General features: G+C 54.8%; 7 protein-coding genes across 7 annotated transcripts; 5 read left to right on the top strand and 2 right to left on the bottom strand.

Moving 5' to 3' along the window:
• Nucleotides 1–11: 11 nt before the first annotated feature.
• Nucleotides 12–2,185, bottom strand: BCV69DRAFT_283528 (putative Cdk1-cyclin-dependent kinase 1). The gene is made up of 7 exons (XM_025492743.1): nucleotides 1,828–2,185; nucleotides 1,549–1,714; nucleotides 1,229–1,355; nucleotides 972–1,142; nucleotides 737–900; nucleotides 473–651; nucleotides 12–376 (listed from the first exon to the last, which is right to left on the bottom strand). The coding sequence occupies exons 1-7, from the start codon at nucleotides 1,862–1,864 to the stop codon at nucleotides 315–317; spliced, it is 906 nt and encodes a 301-aa protein (XP_025347166.1). The 5' UTR covers nucleotides 1,865–2,185; the 3' UTR covers nucleotides 12–314.
• Nucleotides 2,186–2,441: 256 nt separating this feature from the next.
• Nucleotides 2,442–3,057, top strand: BCV69DRAFT_241326 (hypothetical protein; the record flags this gene model as incomplete). Its single annotated transcript, XM_025490008.1, has 2 exons — nucleotides 2,442–2,523; nucleotides 2,927–3,057. Coding segments are annotated over 2 exons (213 nt in total), but the record flags the coding sequence as incomplete, so codon positions are not given.
• A 973-nt stretch (nucleotides 3,058–4,030) lies between these two features.
• On the top strand, nucleotides 4,031–6,267 carry BCV69DRAFT_299760 (MFS general substrate transporter; the record flags this gene model as incomplete). Its single annotated transcript, XM_025494367.1, has 3 exons — nucleotides 4,031–4,343; nucleotides 4,416–5,695; nucleotides 5,782–6,267. The coding sequence occupies 3 exons, from the start codon at nucleotides 4,031–4,033 to the stop codon at nucleotides 6,265–6,267; spliced, it is 2,079 nt and encodes a 692-aa protein (XP_025347164.1).
• Nucleotides 6,268–6,747: 480 nt separating this feature from the next.
• BCV69DRAFT_287743 (hypothetical protein) lies at nucleotides 6,748–8,562 on the bottom strand (the record flags this gene model as incomplete). The annotated part of the gene is made up of 3 exons (XM_025493584.1): nucleotides 6,748–7,409; nucleotides 7,431–8,252; nucleotides 8,280–8,562. The coding sequence occupies 3 exons, from the start codon at nucleotides 8,560–8,562 to the stop codon at nucleotides 6,748–6,750; spliced, it is 1,767 nt and encodes a 588-aa protein (XP_025347163.1).
• Nucleotides 8,563–10,526: 1,964 nt separating this feature from the next.
• On the top strand, nucleotides 10,527–12,249 carry BCV69DRAFT_313209 (nucleotide sugar dehydrogenase). The gene is made up of 2 exons (XM_025495008.1): nucleotides 10,527–10,639; nucleotides 10,711–12,249. The coding sequence occupies exons 1-2, from the start codon at nucleotides 10,564–10,566 to the stop codon at nucleotides 12,090–12,092; spliced, it is 1,458 nt and encodes a 485-aa protein (XP_025347162.1). The 5' UTR covers nucleotides 10,527–10,563; the 3' UTR covers nucleotides 12,093–12,249.
• Nucleotides 12,250–12,709: 460 nt separating this feature from the next.
• BCV69DRAFT_283525 (hypothetical protein) lies at nucleotides 12,710–14,429 on the top strand. The gene is made up of 3 exons (XM_025492742.1): nucleotides 12,710–12,996; nucleotides 13,086–13,251; nucleotides 13,342–14,429. The coding sequence occupies exons 1-3, from the start codon at nucleotides 12,837–12,839 to the stop codon at nucleotides 14,186–14,188; spliced, it is 1,173 nt and encodes a 390-aa protein (XP_025347161.1). The 5' UTR covers nucleotides 12,710–12,836; the 3' UTR covers nucleotides 14,189–14,429.
• Nucleotides 14,430–14,596: 167 nt separating this feature from the next.
• BCV69DRAFT_283524 (hypothetical protein) lies at nucleotides 14,597–16,105 on the top strand. The gene has a single exon (XM_025492741.1). The coding sequence runs from the start codon at nucleotides 14,621–14,623 to the stop codon at nucleotides 15,989–15,991; it is 1,371 nt and encodes a 456-aa protein (XP_025347160.1). The 5' UTR covers nucleotides 14,597–14,620; the 3' UTR covers nucleotides 15,992–16,105.
• Nucleotides 16,106–16,151: the final 46 nt, after the last annotated feature.

The following is a 16,151-nucleotide window of genomic DNA, read 5'->3' as shown; positions in this document are numbered from 1 at the left end:
TTATACAAATCTCACTCATAGTCATCGCTGACTGACAGACGGACGGACGGAGGGCCAACGAAGGAAACCATTCGTGGAATTGTTGCTGAGTGCCACTCGAAGGACCTGAATTGCGAAAACGGATGAACAAAGATTGCAGACAAGAACCGAAGGGAGGTGAGAATGGGGATCCAGGTGCTGAGCATCCACAAGTGAGAGCTGAGCCAGAGGAGAAGGAAAGAGGCGGACAAGGAGGGAGAAAGCAGAGAGTCTGTAATGCCTCTCGATGCTACACAGATGAGGATCAATAAGCTTGGGCTGGCAGACTACTTCTCCTACGAAGCCATGGCTGAACCCGGCAGCGATTGGAAGTAGGCGTGGTTCAATCCTCGCTTGGCTGCAGGGGGAAAAGTGCGCAAGAAAGGGAAAGACTCGTTCATCAGTGTCTCGTCTCGACGTTCCCTCCCCTGCCCCACTACGCCTCACGACTCACCACTGACGCGCCCTGCAGGGTCGTAGACCAGCATACCCTTGAGCAGGTCGATTCCATTGGCATCCAAGTTGGGCACAGCCTTGGCAAGAGGCATGCCACTCCACTGCGGGAAGGAAGCCTTGTAGTCCGGAAGCGTCTTGACGCCGGGCCAGACTGCGTCCGTGGGTGTGCCCAGGGTTCTGAGAAGGAAACCACACAGGGATGGTGTCAGCTCCATCGCCTCGAGCCTCTTCGCTTTCGGACGAATCTGCGTGAGTGACTTACCTGAAGATGCGGAAGATCTCGTCAATCTCACTGTCCCCAGGGAATAGCGGCGACTTCATTGCCATCTCAGCAAAGATGCAACCCACCGACCACATGTCAATGGCGGTGGAATAGTGACGAGAGCCCAGAAGAACCTCGGGAGCTCGGTACCACAAAGTGACAACCTAGAGATGCACGAAGCAGAACGTCAGCTCATTAGTATCGAACAGAATACCAGGACATCGCTTCTGCTCACTTCGTGTGTATATGTCCTGAGGGGAATGCCGAAAGCTCGAGCCAAACCGAAATCAGCTAGCTTCAGATTGCCAGTCTTGTCGATGAGCAGGTTCTGGGGTTTGAGATCTCGGTGAAGGATTCGGTGGGCGTGGCAGTAGTAGATACCTCGGAGCAGCTGGAAGGTGAATTTCTGTGATTGGGGAGGAGCGCAGGAGGCGCCAGAAGTGAGCACGAATCTCTCGAGATGGCAACATACCGCCGAGCTGTTTCACTGACCTTGACGATCTCAGGCCCCAGTCCATCTGCGGTACCAGCAACATTATCCATATACTTCTTGAGATCTAGGTCGAGGAATTCGAATACCAAGTATAGCTTTGATTCTTGGTGAATGATGTCATAGAGCCTGTCAGAGGGCACATGCGAAGCGAGATGGATCTCAAGTCAGTCTCGGGTTGCTCTCCGTCTTGCTTCACGAAGGAGCTCCTTGTCCCAGATCGTCCAGCGGCTAGTAGTAAAGATGCTTTCTCTTGTGTGGCCGACGTACTCGATCTTCGGAGCCTGTGCGACAGTGATCTCGGGCGCCTTGGACAACTCACCTCACGATGTTGTCGTTCTTGAGCTCTTTCAGCAGACTGATCTCCCTAATTGCTGTGCTCGGTACTCCCTCGTCCTCTGCCTCGAGCCTGATCTTCTTCAGAGCCACGATCCTGCCTCCTCCTTCTGCTGTAAGGTCTCGAGCCTTGTATACGACACCATATGTTCCTGAGCAATTACGAAAGAGGGTAAGCAATGGACGAAAGGGAGGAAAGACATTTCAATACCGACGATGAGCATTTCTGAGGAACAGGCAAGGTCTTTACAATTCTGTCACTTACCCTCTCCAACCTTCTCCAACTTCTGGTAGTTCTCCATACCTATGTGACTACTGAATCGAGGCGGGTTCGGCAGACCCTCGTTGACTTTTGGATATCAGGCGAGCTCGGGGAAGGTACCAGGCAAGACTTGCGGAATCGCCAGTGATCGTACTCGAAGGACCAGACAAAGCCGCGGGCTATTTGGAGAAGGCGAGGTGACCGCTCTGTAAGTGGGGTAACCCAGGGCAAGCAAAGCTGACCTTCGATCTTTCAGAGTCAATCTCGTGGGCTGTAGTCGACGGCAAGGTTGCGCTAAGGGAAGGTGATGGTCGAAGAGGGTATGAGTGCCAACTGTGATGTTCCGCCGTGTGTGTGTGTGTGTTGCGTGTGTGCTTGTGCGTGTCTCGCCTGCCGAGCCCCTTGCAACGCGACGGGTTCTGACTCCGCCTATGTTCCGTTCCGTCATTCTGTGCCTCCTGCTTCGTTGCTCCATCGCAAGTCCGTCCATCCTCCGCCCGATCATCCTCCCCATCGATCGTCATCGCTGTCCCTCTGGACGACCGCAAAAGCACATTCTCTCTTCTTTACATAACACTCCTTCTCGCAAAGGTCCGGTTTCTGCTACGATGGCCACAGCTAGCGTTCTCGGATGGGCCTCGGTCGGATTCCTCACCAGGTGCTACCAGCTCGGTCTGCAAAAGAGGAACATCTTCGAGAGTGAGTAGAGGGACCTGCAAAGGAAGGCGGGAGCAAGTCACACACTCTCAAGCAGGGCAGTGCTTGTGTCAGGGACTGTAGGCAAGATGTCAGAGTGATGCACAGGGCGGCTGGATGAGGTTGCCGAGGCAGGTGAATGCACCCTCTGAAGGGTGATAGCGCCTTCATACTACAGTCTACACGCTGTAAGCAGAGATACAGTGCTGCTCCTTGTCAAACGCAGGCGAGATTCTCTGCTAGGCCTGTAGTGATTGTCCAAGGTGACATGTGACGTCAGACTCCGCATGCTAATGCGAACATGGAAGTCTGCCACACAAATTGCTCGTCTGGTCGTGCAGAGCCACTCCGTCTATTCACTGTCCACTCACACAATCTCCTTCGTTCTCTCCGCTGCTCTCTGTAGACTTCGGAGGTCACGCAATGCTCATGGCTGCCTTCGGCGGTGTCGGGTATTGGGCACACGGGCTCGAGGCAAGGCAAGGGGCCCTAATTCAAGCAAAGAAGGAACAGATTCTGAGGAACAGGGAAAGGCTTGGCAACGGTGAATCAGGGGGTAATGGCGGCGAGGATGACGAGTAGAGAAGACAAGAGAATAATCAACAGTAGCAAGACAACCCCAGATGTTGACACGATCCATCGAGATGTGTCTGTGCGACACCTTGTCCGATGCGTAGCAATCTCAGCATTACTCTTCTATAATTGGGAAGCGGTAGCAACAGTGAATAGCCACATATGTTGCAACTGGAGATCCGTGGCGATAGCCAGGGCGGGGGGCTCGGATCATTCATGTGCAGCAGGAACTGACGCTGCTTGATCAATGCTACAAGGCCACCTTGGCAAACGGCGGCGACTCTGGCAGCTGAATGTCTGCCACTCGAGAATTCCCTGACCTTCTGACAGTGTAACATGGCAGGCTAGAGGGCCAGATACGAGGCTCATTCACTATGGCGGAAAGACGACTGAGCCGACTGCGTCTTTGGAGCGCAGTTGCAGCAGCAGTCTTGGGGTCTAGAGACCAGGTAAGATGTCGCAATTAGTCAGCAACAGCAGCTCGCCGGGCGCCACACCCGACGGGTCTGCGGATGAGGAATATGAGCATGAAGCTGCTCACTTGGCGACTTTGTGTGACATCTCTCCTGTATCCCGTCGCAGCTCATACAAAGCCCTCTGAGCGGGGCTATCTCGGCTCCAATCGTATCCTGGGTCAGGAACGCGGAAAGTGCGGGGAGAAGGCGGCCGTCGGCTGTTTCGGCAATCACTTCGGAAATGTTCGCCTTCCGTGACTCGCGACCTCGGCAGATCGGCACCTGACTCATACCGAAACCGCCGCCTTCACTTGACACTCTTACTCCTTGAATATCAACGTCTTCCTCCTCAAATGTAGCTGGTCCCTTGCTCGACTTTTCTCCCTCTTGAATCCCTCATCTCATTATCATCGTCGCAGGGAAGGTGTATCGTTCCTTTTCCGCACATCCGCGCACCTTTCTTCCCGTTTCCGGCTGGTCCGATGGCTGGGGAACATGCTGGTATCGAGCAAGAAGCAGCTCAAATCGCTGTCGCGGGTGCAGCTACCGCTGCGATACCTGGCGCCGATTGCGATGCTGAGCTGGAACATACCCAGCAGCGGAGCTCATCGTCGGCAGTAGAGCCAGGGATCTCCCCGGAAGATGTAGAAGCGCGAGCCGCCACTACACCCTCGAGTGAAAGCCCTGCAGAGGTGAAGTATGACATTGAGCATATGCCTGTACATGATGATCCTCGCCTTTGGTCGAAGAGCAGGAAGTACGGCATTGTTGCAATTGTTTCGGCTGGAGCCTTGAGTGAGTCTTGCCTCCGCAGCTAAGCTATCGTTGGCTGCCTTATCGCTAACCCCACGTACCTGACCTGCACAGTCCCTGCGATGGCGGCCAATGCCTATTTCCCTGCAATCTCGGATCTGGAAAGCGATTTGAATGCCAGCCAGTCATCAATCACGCTGTCCCTCTCTCTTTACATTCTCTTTCAAGGGACGGTACCTTTACTGTGGTCTCCAGTATCAGAGCTCATAGGTCGGAAGTTGGTCTTCTGCGTAGCCATGGCTCTCTTTACCATCTCTTCGGGATTCGTCGCTCTCTCACACAACATGGCGACTGTCATCGCCCTTCGGTCCGTTGCTGCTGCTGGTTCGTCAGCCTGTCTCTCCATTGCTGCAGGCACATTAGCAGATCTATTCGAAGTGGAAGAGAGAGGTGTGATAGTAGGCATATACTACTGTGCGCCTATTACTGGTCCTGCCATCGCACCAATCCTGGGAGGTGCGTTTACGGAACTCGGCGGGTGGAGAGCAGTATTCTACTTTCTGGCTGCTCTAGGTGCCGCCTCTTTCCTGGGCTACTGCTGCTTGAAGGAGACCTTCAGGACTGAGAGGAGCGCAGCTTGGCAGAAAGCCAGGAAGAATGCCATCGAGAAGGCAGGAGGCCAAGACTCTGAAAAGGTCGGACAACACGGAGAAGGGGAAAGCAAGACAGCACACTTCATACAGGGCGTGAAACACCTGGTGCACATGGATGCTCGAAACTCAAGTGACAAGTCAAGCGAGCCAGTTGCTGAGCTCCCTACCCGGCCCCATGCCCCTCACGAGCCGCCCAGCTTCTACGGTCCAGCCGACGAATATGCCCTCACACATCATGAGACGCACGCTGACCGGCCCGTTGACATGGGCAACCGTCGCGTGACACTGTCGCACCAAGCCGAACAGGCTAACGGCCGACCCAATGTCCAACGGAGAGATACACTCCGGCGGGTAATGTCCGCACACAGCGTGCAAGTCGGTCGTATCACCACGAGAGATGGTGCGGAAATGAATTTCAAGCCCTCCCTAGCTGATGTCTCCCCGTTGGGCTCCGCTACGTACGTCCTGAAGCAACCTCATAATCTAGCCGCTCTTCTGTACTCTGGCACTGTCTTCGCAGCTCAATACTCGCTCAGCTATACCGCCACTACGACTTTCCAGGCCGCCCCTTACAACTTTTCACCTATCCTCATTGGATGCGTCCTGCTCTCTCTCGGCGCTGGTGGAGTATTTGGCTCTGTCATTGGAGGCAGAATCAGCGATCACCGCCTCAGGGTCATTGCCGCCAAGACCGGAAAGAGGGCCGAGCCAGAGGAAAGGCTCAAGACGATCATCATACCAGTGAGTCCTGCGCGATGCCGAATGCGTCAGTGGTCAAACAACAAACAATGACTTACGTTGATCCTCTACGTCGTCGTCATACACAGATGCTTGTCGTCTTGCCTGCCTTTGTCGGGTATGGCTGGGCAATCGAATACCACACCAACGTTGCCGTCCCGGTAGTGATTCTGGTCATTCTGGGGTACGCACAAATGCATGCATACAGCACCACCCTCTCGTACTTGGTAGACTCAAACCCAGGAAGGACCTCAGGGGCAGTCGCCGTCAACTCCGCCTGTCGTGGCTTGCTAGCTTTCGTTGCCAGCGAAGTGTCTCAGCCTATTCTCGATGCCGTCGGCAATGGGGCAATGCAGACTGGCTGGGCTGTCTTGATTGCGCTGACAACGGCGTGGCTTTGTCTCACTGCTCGCAGAGGTAAGACATGGCGAGACGACGACTGGAAATGGCCAAGAATGTGGCGTCGGGAGCAATGGAAATCGGGCAGGGTGGGGGGTAGTCGGTGGGTACTGCAGAGACAGCTGGAGCGCGAAGGTGTAGAGACCGTCACGGATCAGCAGAGATCTGCGACCTAGATGGGACGTGGATGTAGCTGTAGCGTCACGAGCGTGGTAACCTTACCTCTGTAATTGTACTTCTCGCCTCGTATCTCATTCATGCAAAGCATACGCTAGAGAACGTGTGTGTCATAAAGATTGGAAATGACCGACGCGGGGCCAGGAAGCTCACGACCTAGCACAAGGAATTTCTAAAAGCATGCATCTATGAATTGTCCATACGGGTCAAAAAGGGGACTGAAGTGTGACAGTTGTGCAGAGCATAAGCCTGCTCTGAAAGGAATCCTGGGGTATAGGGCTCTATTGTCCATGTGAGTCGACAGACTCTGCAAGCGACTGCCGTCAGTGCTATCGCCGATCTTGGGGAAGTTGGGCAAGAGCACCTTTCTAGGGAAGAACTAGGCAGCGCGGAAGGGGTATGAAAGGCACCATTGTGCTGAGAAAGAGATAAAAAGAGAAAACGAAAGAGAGCCGCGAGCCCTTTGAAGTCTTCGCTGCCTAGTGCGAAGGCGTAAGAAGGAAGGGCAGTGTTACGTAGAGGTCGAAAGCATAGAGGACAATCTGAGGTGCGACGTGCCACCAGATGAGCCCTCCTCGAATGATCTGGGTGGCCAGACCTGAGAGCCACGCTCCCTGGTACAAGGTCGTCCAGATGATGGCGAAGATCCTTGCCTTGGTGTACGTGTTGGTGCCCTTGTGTGCCTTTCCTGTGGCTCCGGAGGATACCCATTCATGAGATTTGCCCATGATTCGGTTGCCGATACCGAAGAGGTACGAGTATCCTTGTAGCACCCGAATGTGCTCGGTCGCAAGTGAGTAGGCGCCAGCAGACCAGATTCGGTAGACCAACAGGGCATAGATGATGGAGGGCAGTGCGAACGCCAGGTTGTAGTACCTCATCGCTTCGGGTCTGAGCCAGACCATGAGCAGTCCAGGGAGAGGGGTTGTGAACATAGAGATCGACGTAGTCCAGTAGAACAGCATGCCGCTGAGGAAGCAGACCTTAGTCATGAAGCCGAGACCCGATGTGTGGAAGTCCTTGTTCATGAGGAGCGAAGTGGAACCCTGAGACCAACGGATCTGCTGGGAGAAGGCAGCTCGTGGCGTGTCGGGACTAACACCGGCGGCGAGGCAGAGAGGGATGTAGCGCAAGGTCCAGCCTCTAGTGATGGCGTAGAAACCGGTGTGAACGTCTTCCGAAGCAGCGACGAGAGCGGTGCCTCCCACATCCTTGAGGGCTTCTCGGCGATACAACGCGTTAGAGCCGACACAGATTGCGGCGTTCCACCTATCACGGTTGACTTGAGACCAGCGGTAGAAGAGCTCCTGTACTTCGCTGCTTCCTCGCTCCACCCAGGTGTTCTGTGGGCAAGTCTTGAAGTACTGAGGGGTCTGTAGAATAGCGATCTTGGGGTCCTGCTGCATACGTGGCATGAGCTCCAGAAGGAAGTCCGGTCGTGGGCAGAAGTCGGCATCGAAGACAGCGAAAAAGTCACCGGAAGTCCTTGCGAAAGCGTATCGCAGGTTGCCAGCCTTCTTGAAGTAGGGTCTGTCGTCACGTCGAATGTAGTTGAAGCCAAATTCCTCTGCCATAGCGCGAACCTCATCGAGTGCGCCATCGTCAAGAACGTGCACAGCAAGCTTGCCGTGGTTCCACTCCAGCTTGCTAATGTGATTCCAGGTGTTGCGGAGAATGACCATGGGCTCTTTGCACACGGGTAGATAGATGTCCACGGTAGCAGGATTGGCGGCGACGGGGAACTCCTTTAGGACCTCGTTGTGCTTCGCGACGTCGTAGTCTCTGGCACAAGCTCCCAAGGCGTATGAGAGGAAAATGTGGAGCTGGAGCAGAAGGACGATGGGAGCATACCACAAAAAGTAGTGAGCGCTCAGAGCGAAAAGCCAAAGACCGGCACTGGAGCTCAAGAAGGCGAAGAGACCAATCAAGAGGAAGATGGGCCTCTTGGTGTTGATGTAACAGTACTTCTGCTTGTCGTTGGGTGCTACGGGTAGCACAATCGCCGGAGAACTTGTGGTCAGGATGTAGTGGCCGTCGATGTATTGGCGTATGGCCCGGAAGAATCTCCTGGTGCGCGATGGGGGAGTTCCGGCAGCTTTCTCCAAGTCGATTTCGGATCCAGAGCGGGGTGTGCTACTTGCGATGTCCTTGCTGTCGCTAAGCGAGGTCTTCTCGGAATCGGCACGCATGTACACGAATGGGGCCTTTGGCGCTTTAGACAATGCGGGGGAATCTGCAGGAGACTCGAGCGCTGGCGACTCCGGCTCCTTTGCTAAGCTTGGCAGCGTAGCCATGACAGATGCAGGGCTGCTGTTGCTAGAATCGCTCTCGTAGTTTTCGGGACGGACATGTGCGACAGGTACTCGTCGCAGCTCTTGCGAGGGCACGTAGCGGCCATTGGCGAGATCTCCTGGTGTCATCTTGAAGGACGATAGTGGAAGGGGAGTAGTGGCGGGCAGGCGATCCGGAGCAACGGGGCGACTTGGAGACTTCGAGAGGAGGGGGACTTGAGGACGCCAGAGGAGAGAGATTTGAAGAAGGCAAGAGGGTGAATGTATCCTTTCGAGGCAAGGGAGAAGAAAATGACCTGGCAGTCGCCCACCACATATATGTAAGGAATCTTTGTAGCATCATTCTCCGGGCTCTAAAGTTCACCGAACCAAAAGCTACCCTGGATCTGTTCCGGTTCTCCGTAAGCCTAAGCTCACCTTCACAAAGCTTTACGTGCAACCATCAGCAGATGGTCCGCTTGCGGATGTCTACTCATGAGGCATGTACGCTCTCCCTTGCTCATTCTTTCCTAGCAGAACCTTGCTCTAGTCCGTCGTCGAGGCTCAGCCTGCACAGACGGTGCAAAGAGCATCTACGCGAGACACAGTGCTAGATCTCAGCAATCTGCTGTGCTGCATCCTGTGCACACGTCTTCGCTGCCAAACTTCTCCTTGTCTTACTGCGCTCCAGTGCTACACATCGCTGCTTGCTGGTCTCCGTTGAATTCGAATGCGTAGGCAGGATCGGGACCGTATCGTACATTCGTCGAGGGCCCAAGTGGCTGCTCAAGGCACTACGCCACGGTAGCCGTCCCAGTGCATCCTTCAGCCACAGCGCTGCACGCCAGATGCGTGACCACTCGATAGCAATTGGCGAGTAAGATCTGGGCGTAGAATCTCGCTTCGGAATACTTCCATGGAAGACGTCCACCAGGTCCGCATTGATGGCAAATGGAACGTGTCCGACGTTGACGACGCAGGCATACGGCCAGTGATGGGGAGCTTCTGTAGTGGGCGTCGCCGGAAAATCGGAGTAGCCACATAGATCCCGGCTAAGCGAATACCAGGACTTGTGGCACCGACGTACCCGCACCAGGGCAAGTGCTTGCCAAGAACTCGACTGCCTCTGGTTGCCTTGGTGCCCAGAGGTCTGCAGAGATCAGCAGAGCGGCGGGCCAACGCTACGGTCTGGTGCCCGGCGATGTGTTTCTTGCGTTCCCTGATGTGGTAAGGCTTCCTGCAGGTCCAAACCACTTTACTTGCAAGAGCCAGCGGACCCGCATCGGATGGTGGTCGGGCCTGAGGCGGCGACTAAGCAGGTGTAGCAATCTGCCGACGAGAACAGTCTCTGACATTCCGAGATCAGGCGAATGACAAATTGTTCATACTCCGACTGTCTCGACAAAGGCAGACCCTGGTGAGATTTGCCGACAAACGTGTCAGATCTCAACGTCTCACGCCCGTCCTGTCGTCGGACTTGCGAAATGTTCTCTCGTGCGAGCAATCGTCGGCAAGGCACTGCATGGGTCGCCGATGATGTCCTTCCCGTGTCTGGCACTCGGACTCCGCCCGATCACATTAATTGATGCGCGTTCGAAGGCCAGATGTCTTGGCGAGCGCCTCTGACACCTTCCCGCGGGAGAACGCGTCGAAAGCGGATCTCCCGGTCATTTCCGGAAGTGACGCCCTATTCGTCTGCGCTCGACCAGACATGTCTGCATTTTGTTCCACCTCCGAGAAGGGCTCAGTCCAGTGGTCAGACTTGTATGTTGACAGAAAGACTATCTCAGCGGTGTCAAATCGACGCATCTTATCTCGCAAGAATTTGTTGTGGAGCGTGCAGGTGTAGGACGGGACGACCCGATACGACCTGGCCGGATCCGGCTCTATTCGTCGCTACGTCTTGAGAGCAACAGATTGTGTGATGTGTGTCAAAGGACTTATAAGACCTCCCCGATCCTACTGTGCTGGAGTGTCTGTCAGCAGCAGCTTCTTGTTTCCCGATACACTAGATCCTCCGTCACCATGTCCCCCAACGTCTCATACTTCAACCACAACAGCAGGGATGCACCAAGAGGCCCTGTGAAGAACATCTGCTGCAGTGAGTGTTCTAGGTTCCGGAAGTACTGAGGAAGAGTATGGAGGCTGACACAGACCTGAATCGCTTTTCAGTCGGTGCTGGCTACGTCGGTGGACCAACCTGTGCGGTTTTGGCGTGGAAATGCCCTGACATCAAGGTCACCATCACCGATATTTCCGAAGAACGCATTGCAGCTTGGAACAGCGAGGAGCTCCCCATCTTCGAACCTGGCCTAGATGCCGTCGTCAAGGAGGCTCGCGGTCGCAACTTGTTCTTCTCTACGGATGTCGACGGATCGATTGCGGCAGCCGACCTGATCTTCGTATCCGTCAACACTCCCACGAAGGAAGCCGGTATCGGTGCAGGTCTCGCCGCCGATCTGTGCTACGTGGAGGCTGCAACTCGACGCATTGCGACCGTAAGCAAGAAGGGCGCGATCATCGTCGAGAAGTCGACAGTACCCTGCAGGACAGCCGAAAGCATGCGCAAGATCCTCGAGGCGGTCAGCCCCTCTACCGACGCATCGTTTGAGATCCTTTCCAACCCGGAATTTCTGGCGGAAGGCACCGCCATTGAGGACCTCCTCGATCCCGCCCGAGTCTTGATCGGAGCTATGCCTACCCCTGGAGGCCAGCTTGCCCAACAACGCTTGGCAGAAGTATATGCCCGTTGGGTCAGGCCAGAGGCCATCATCACCATGGGTCTCTGGTCGAGCGAGCTGAGCAAACTGGCAGCCAACGCGCTGCTTGCTCAGCGGGTATCCTCAATCAACGCCATAGCCGCCATCTGCGAAAAGACCGAGGCCAATGTGCACGAGGTTTCGTCAGCTTGCAGATTGGACCTGAGAATTGGTAGCAAGTTTCTCGAAGCAGGCGTCGGCTTTGGAGGCAGCTGCTTCCAGAAGGACCTGCAGAATCTCATCTACCTCTCTCTCAGTCTCGGTCTGCCCGAGGTAGCTGAATATTGGAAGCAAGTGCTTGTCATGAACGCATGGACGAAGCGACGTTTCTCGAAGGACATCGTCCAGAAGATGTTCTCGACGATCACATCCAAGCACATTGCCGTCCTCGGGTTCGCATTCAAGGCCGACACTGGTGATACACGAGAGGCTCCCGCCATCGATGTTTGCAGGGACCTTCTTGAGGACGGTGCCGTGGTCCACATTTACGACCCGAAAGTATCGGAAGCCTCCATCGATCGAGCGCTCATGGCCAAAGGAGCATGCTCTCATACGGCGACTAAGGGCAAGGGTTACATTGTTGAGCCGTCCATGCAGCAGGCTTGTGCCGGTGCATCTGCACTCGTATTCATGACCAATTGGACAGAATTCAGCTCCAAACAAGTGGACTGGAAGGCAATCTACCAGAGCATGTCCAAGCCAGCCTTCATCTTTGACGGCCGTAATGTCGTCAAGGACGTGGAGGCGCTCAAGAAGATTGGGTTCTCCGTCTACAAGTCTGGGGTGGGCTACTGAATCGTCGCTCCGTTCGTGTAAGTCTACTCAGCCCTCGGTACGATCCGTGCTGGTGGACCCCTTCGCGCTTGTGTTCTACTTCCGTTGTCATCGTGCTTTCGTTTCCGAATATATACCACATGCTATAGACATTTTTCAAACTCGCACGCCGTTGTCGATCCGATTGCGAAGAGCGATAAGATCATGCCTGTGCGACGGCATTCCGGCTGAGCTCACCAAATGTAGTAAGGTAGGCTCACCATGCTACGTCGGGCCAAAAGGCTGTGCACGCGTTACCTGCCTAGCGGTACGAAACCTTGCTTTCATCTTGTACCAGACTTCGCTGGAGGTGAACCGCTCTGTTGGCTGGTTGCGAGAAGAACAAACGATTGCCGGGCCCTTTTGGGGGCGGAGCTGAGCCCTCGGAGGTTTTCAGTAGCTGCGCGCCACTGATGCCCTTCCATGCACGCGCCAATGCACAATTCCGCGATCGGCTTCTCGGCGCCTTGGCGACGGAAGGCGCAAACGCAGAGCGGCAGCAAGCACCGGAAGTGGGAAAATACGGCACTCCGCAAAGGTTGACAACATGGTGGCCCACCACGACGCAAGCGTCGACATCCCTTCATCGCCATTGCCGGGCTCCGTCGTCGTACTCTTTCCTCTTCCTTCTGTATCATACGTCTATCTTGCTTAGCTTCGTCTTCGTCTCCAACAGCTCTTTCCTTCCTCATCTGCTTCCTCCTCACTCTCTCAACATCCACCCAGATGCGCTCAACTCTTGCGGGCATTCCCACCGCCCTCTGGGCACTGGCGATTCTTCCTGCCGCCGTCTCAGCTGCGACTTGGTCTATGACAGACTACTACAGCCCACAGTCTTTTCTCACCGATGAATGGAATTACTGGGACAAGGCCGACCCTAATGGCGGTGAGCAGCAACACTTTGACAATCTTGGGCCAAGCCGTTTCCTTTACCTGACATCCCAAAACTTCATTCCCATGCCTTTCCTCGAACAGGTCTCGTCACATACCAGAATATGGAGGATGCTGTGGCAATGAACTTGAGCTACATCAACGATAACAATGAATTCGTCATGAGGGTGGACACTACAGCGACGCAACTTGAAGGCAGACCCTCTGTCCGTATCTTTTCGAACAAGAACTTCACAGATGGACTCTACATGTGAGCTTGAGCTGAGCCTGCAGCAGAAGTTCTTGTCGAGTAGAAGACTGACACCTCCACCACTCGAAAATGGCTCTGCGCCATCCACAGTCTCAATGCCACTCACACACCCACAGGATGCAGTGTCTGGCCCGCCTGGTGGACAGTCACCTCCGACATCGACAATTGGCCAAACGGAGGAGAGATCGACATCATGGAAAATGTCAACGATCAGTACACTGCCAATCTCGGAGTCGTTCACACCAACGCCACCTGTAACGTCGCCTCTGCTGACACAACCATGACAGGCACTCTCCAGTACACGAATTGTACCGCGGACACTGGCTGTCGTGTCCTCATGAACGGAACGAACGCAGTCGGCGAGACTGCCACTGGGTTCAACAAGGCCGGAGGCGGGATCTACGCAATGGAGAGGACCCTTGGCGATACTGGCAAAGGCATCCGCATGTGGTACTTCAGCAACGACGATGTACCTGAGGGCCTTTCGGACAACGCTACCTCCGTAGACACAGATGCTTGGCCCACGCCAGCAGCCGACTTCCCCGTCACCGACTGCCGCTCTCAATTCGGAGCTCATCAGATTGTCTTCACTACTACTCTTTGTGGTACTTGGGCCAATTCCGTCTACGGAGACACTTCCTGTGCAGCCACTTACGGCAGCTGTTCTTCCCAGGTCGCTTACAACGGCTCCTCGTACGAAGAGGCCTACTGGGCTGTCAACCACATCAAAGTCTTTGCTTCTGGCGGGGGCACTGAAGCTGCGTCGCCAGCTGAGAATGCTGCTTCCTCCTCCTCGGATGGTAGTGCCACTAGCAGCACTAGCACCGCAAGCAGCACTAGTAGTACCAGCGGAGCGAGCCGGTCCGCGGCCCTCTCTTCGGTCGTACTGGCCTTCAGTATGGTCGGAGGATTGGCTGCTTGGAGCTTTGCCGCCTAAAGAGAAAGCTATGATCGACTCCTTGCCATGGGCAGTGGATCTTCGAAGCGACCGAACTCTTCTGCCTAACACGCCTTGCTCCCTTTGCCACGATACTATGTACCCGCTACCACTCACTACCCTACATTGACTCCTTGAATCCTTCGTTCTACTGCCACTCCTCCAAACCCGTGTAAATTGCCCCTCTCACCCTCGTTCTGAATCGCAAATAGTTGTACTTGCAAATGGAATCGCTTGACTAATCGCTTAGGACTGTTCATAGGTCATGAGTGGAAGGCCTTTGCAGGCGAAGCTGTATGCTGGAGCAACAAGGTGCGGTGCCAGCCGATGTGGAGTCAGAATCTGTGGTGCCTTTCCGCTCGTCGGGGATGACTTGGCCGCTTGGCGGTCCTTCATAAGCTTCTTGTTCTTCCTTCGCCCCTCATCTTCAGCATGGCTACCTCACTCGAGGCTTCAAATGGACCTTCTTCCTCTTCCTCCTCTTCACAGGTCCCCACTAAACTGCCCTCCCCTCGATCCACGTGGCTTAATAGAGCTGTATTTCTGGGAACAGGTACTTCAGGCCAAGTTCCCGCCATTCACTGTCTTTCCGCGGATGTCATAGACTGCGAAGCTTGCGCCGATGCTATCAAGCCTGACAGCAGGAATAGAAGGGGTTGTTGCAGTGTAGCCCTTGTTGGAGGCGGCCGCAAGTCGTCAAGGCCAGACAGCGCCTACGAAGATGAGCAGCTGATTGTGATCGACGCTGGTCCCACCTTCTACGGTGCCTGTGTGGACTACTTCCGGCCGAACAAGGTACCCCGAACGATCGCCGGAGTTCTTCTGACCCATGGCCACGCAGATGCAATTCTAGGTCTGGACAACCTGAGAGCATGGACAATGGGAGGTGTACTGCAGAACCATGTAGACGTCTATGTGACAAAGGAGACCCTGGACGTGGCGGTCAGCACATTTCCATACCTGGCCGATGTCAGTAAAGCTACCGGGGGAGGAGGTGTAGGGGCACTACGTTGGAACATCATCGATCCCAACAAGCCCTTCTTCATTGGCAAAGGTTCTGAACGCATACAGATCACTCCGTTGCCGGTGTATCATGGCTTTGCCAGTCGCGGAGGCCCTCCCTTCAACACACTAGGCTTCAGAATAGACTCGATGAGCTACGTGTCAGACTGTCATCATATTCCACCTTCTACAGCCAAGCTCATGGCCGGATCGGACTGCGTAGTGATAGACTCACTGATGCCTCGGAGACACCCAAGCCATTTCTCTACCTCTCAGGCTGTCAGCCTGCTTCTGAGCCTGCCCCAGGACGAGTCCCGTACAAGCGGCGGCAAGAACGAGCCTTCCTTTGCTTCAGCAGGACCATCCTTGGGCATTTTGACCGACATCACGCATCGCATCGAGCATCATGCACTTCAACAAGACTTGGATAAATTCTGCTCATCACTCAAGAGCTGGATCTCTTCTACTTCACCCTCTTCGCTTGCTACGACGGAGCAAAAGGATACGACCAATGGCAAGAGCCGAGAAAGGAGAGGGGAAGGTAGTGGTGCCCGCTGGTGGTCGGAAGTCTGGGATGAGGATAAGGGAGAGATGACAGGGCGCATCCAGGTTGAGCCCAGTCTAGCGTCCAAGCTCAAGAACAACCAGAGTGACGGTACTTCGAACAGGATCGGAGGCAGCGCTAGCGGTGATGAGAGGCATGTACCTGCCCTGAGGGTGGCCTGGGATGGGATGGTGATTAAATTTCTTAGACAGCCGGCATCGCCTCAGCAGAAGAGTGCAGATCAGTCTGCACTATAGATGATGCCAGTCCAGCGGAACCCTCGGCAGGCATAGACATGTTGTATATCTCTCACATTCAGCAGGAACGTTCCAACATCTAATCTACATTGCCATGATCTCACCAGCTCATCACTACGCCGAACGGAGTGAAGTCCACATGCGAAGACCACGCTGACGT

This window comes from Pseudomicrostroma glucosiphilum (genome assembly GCF_003144135.1).
Source record: "Pseudomicrostroma glucosiphilum strain MCA 4718 unplaced genomic scaffold BCV69scaffold_9, whole genome shotgun sequence".
NCBI classification, from domain to species: Eukaryota; Fungi; Basidiomycota; class Exobasidiomycetes; order Microstromatales; family Microstromataceae; genus Microstroma; species Microstroma glucosiphilum.
This window is presented reverse-complemented; position numbering and strand designations above follow the sequence as displayed.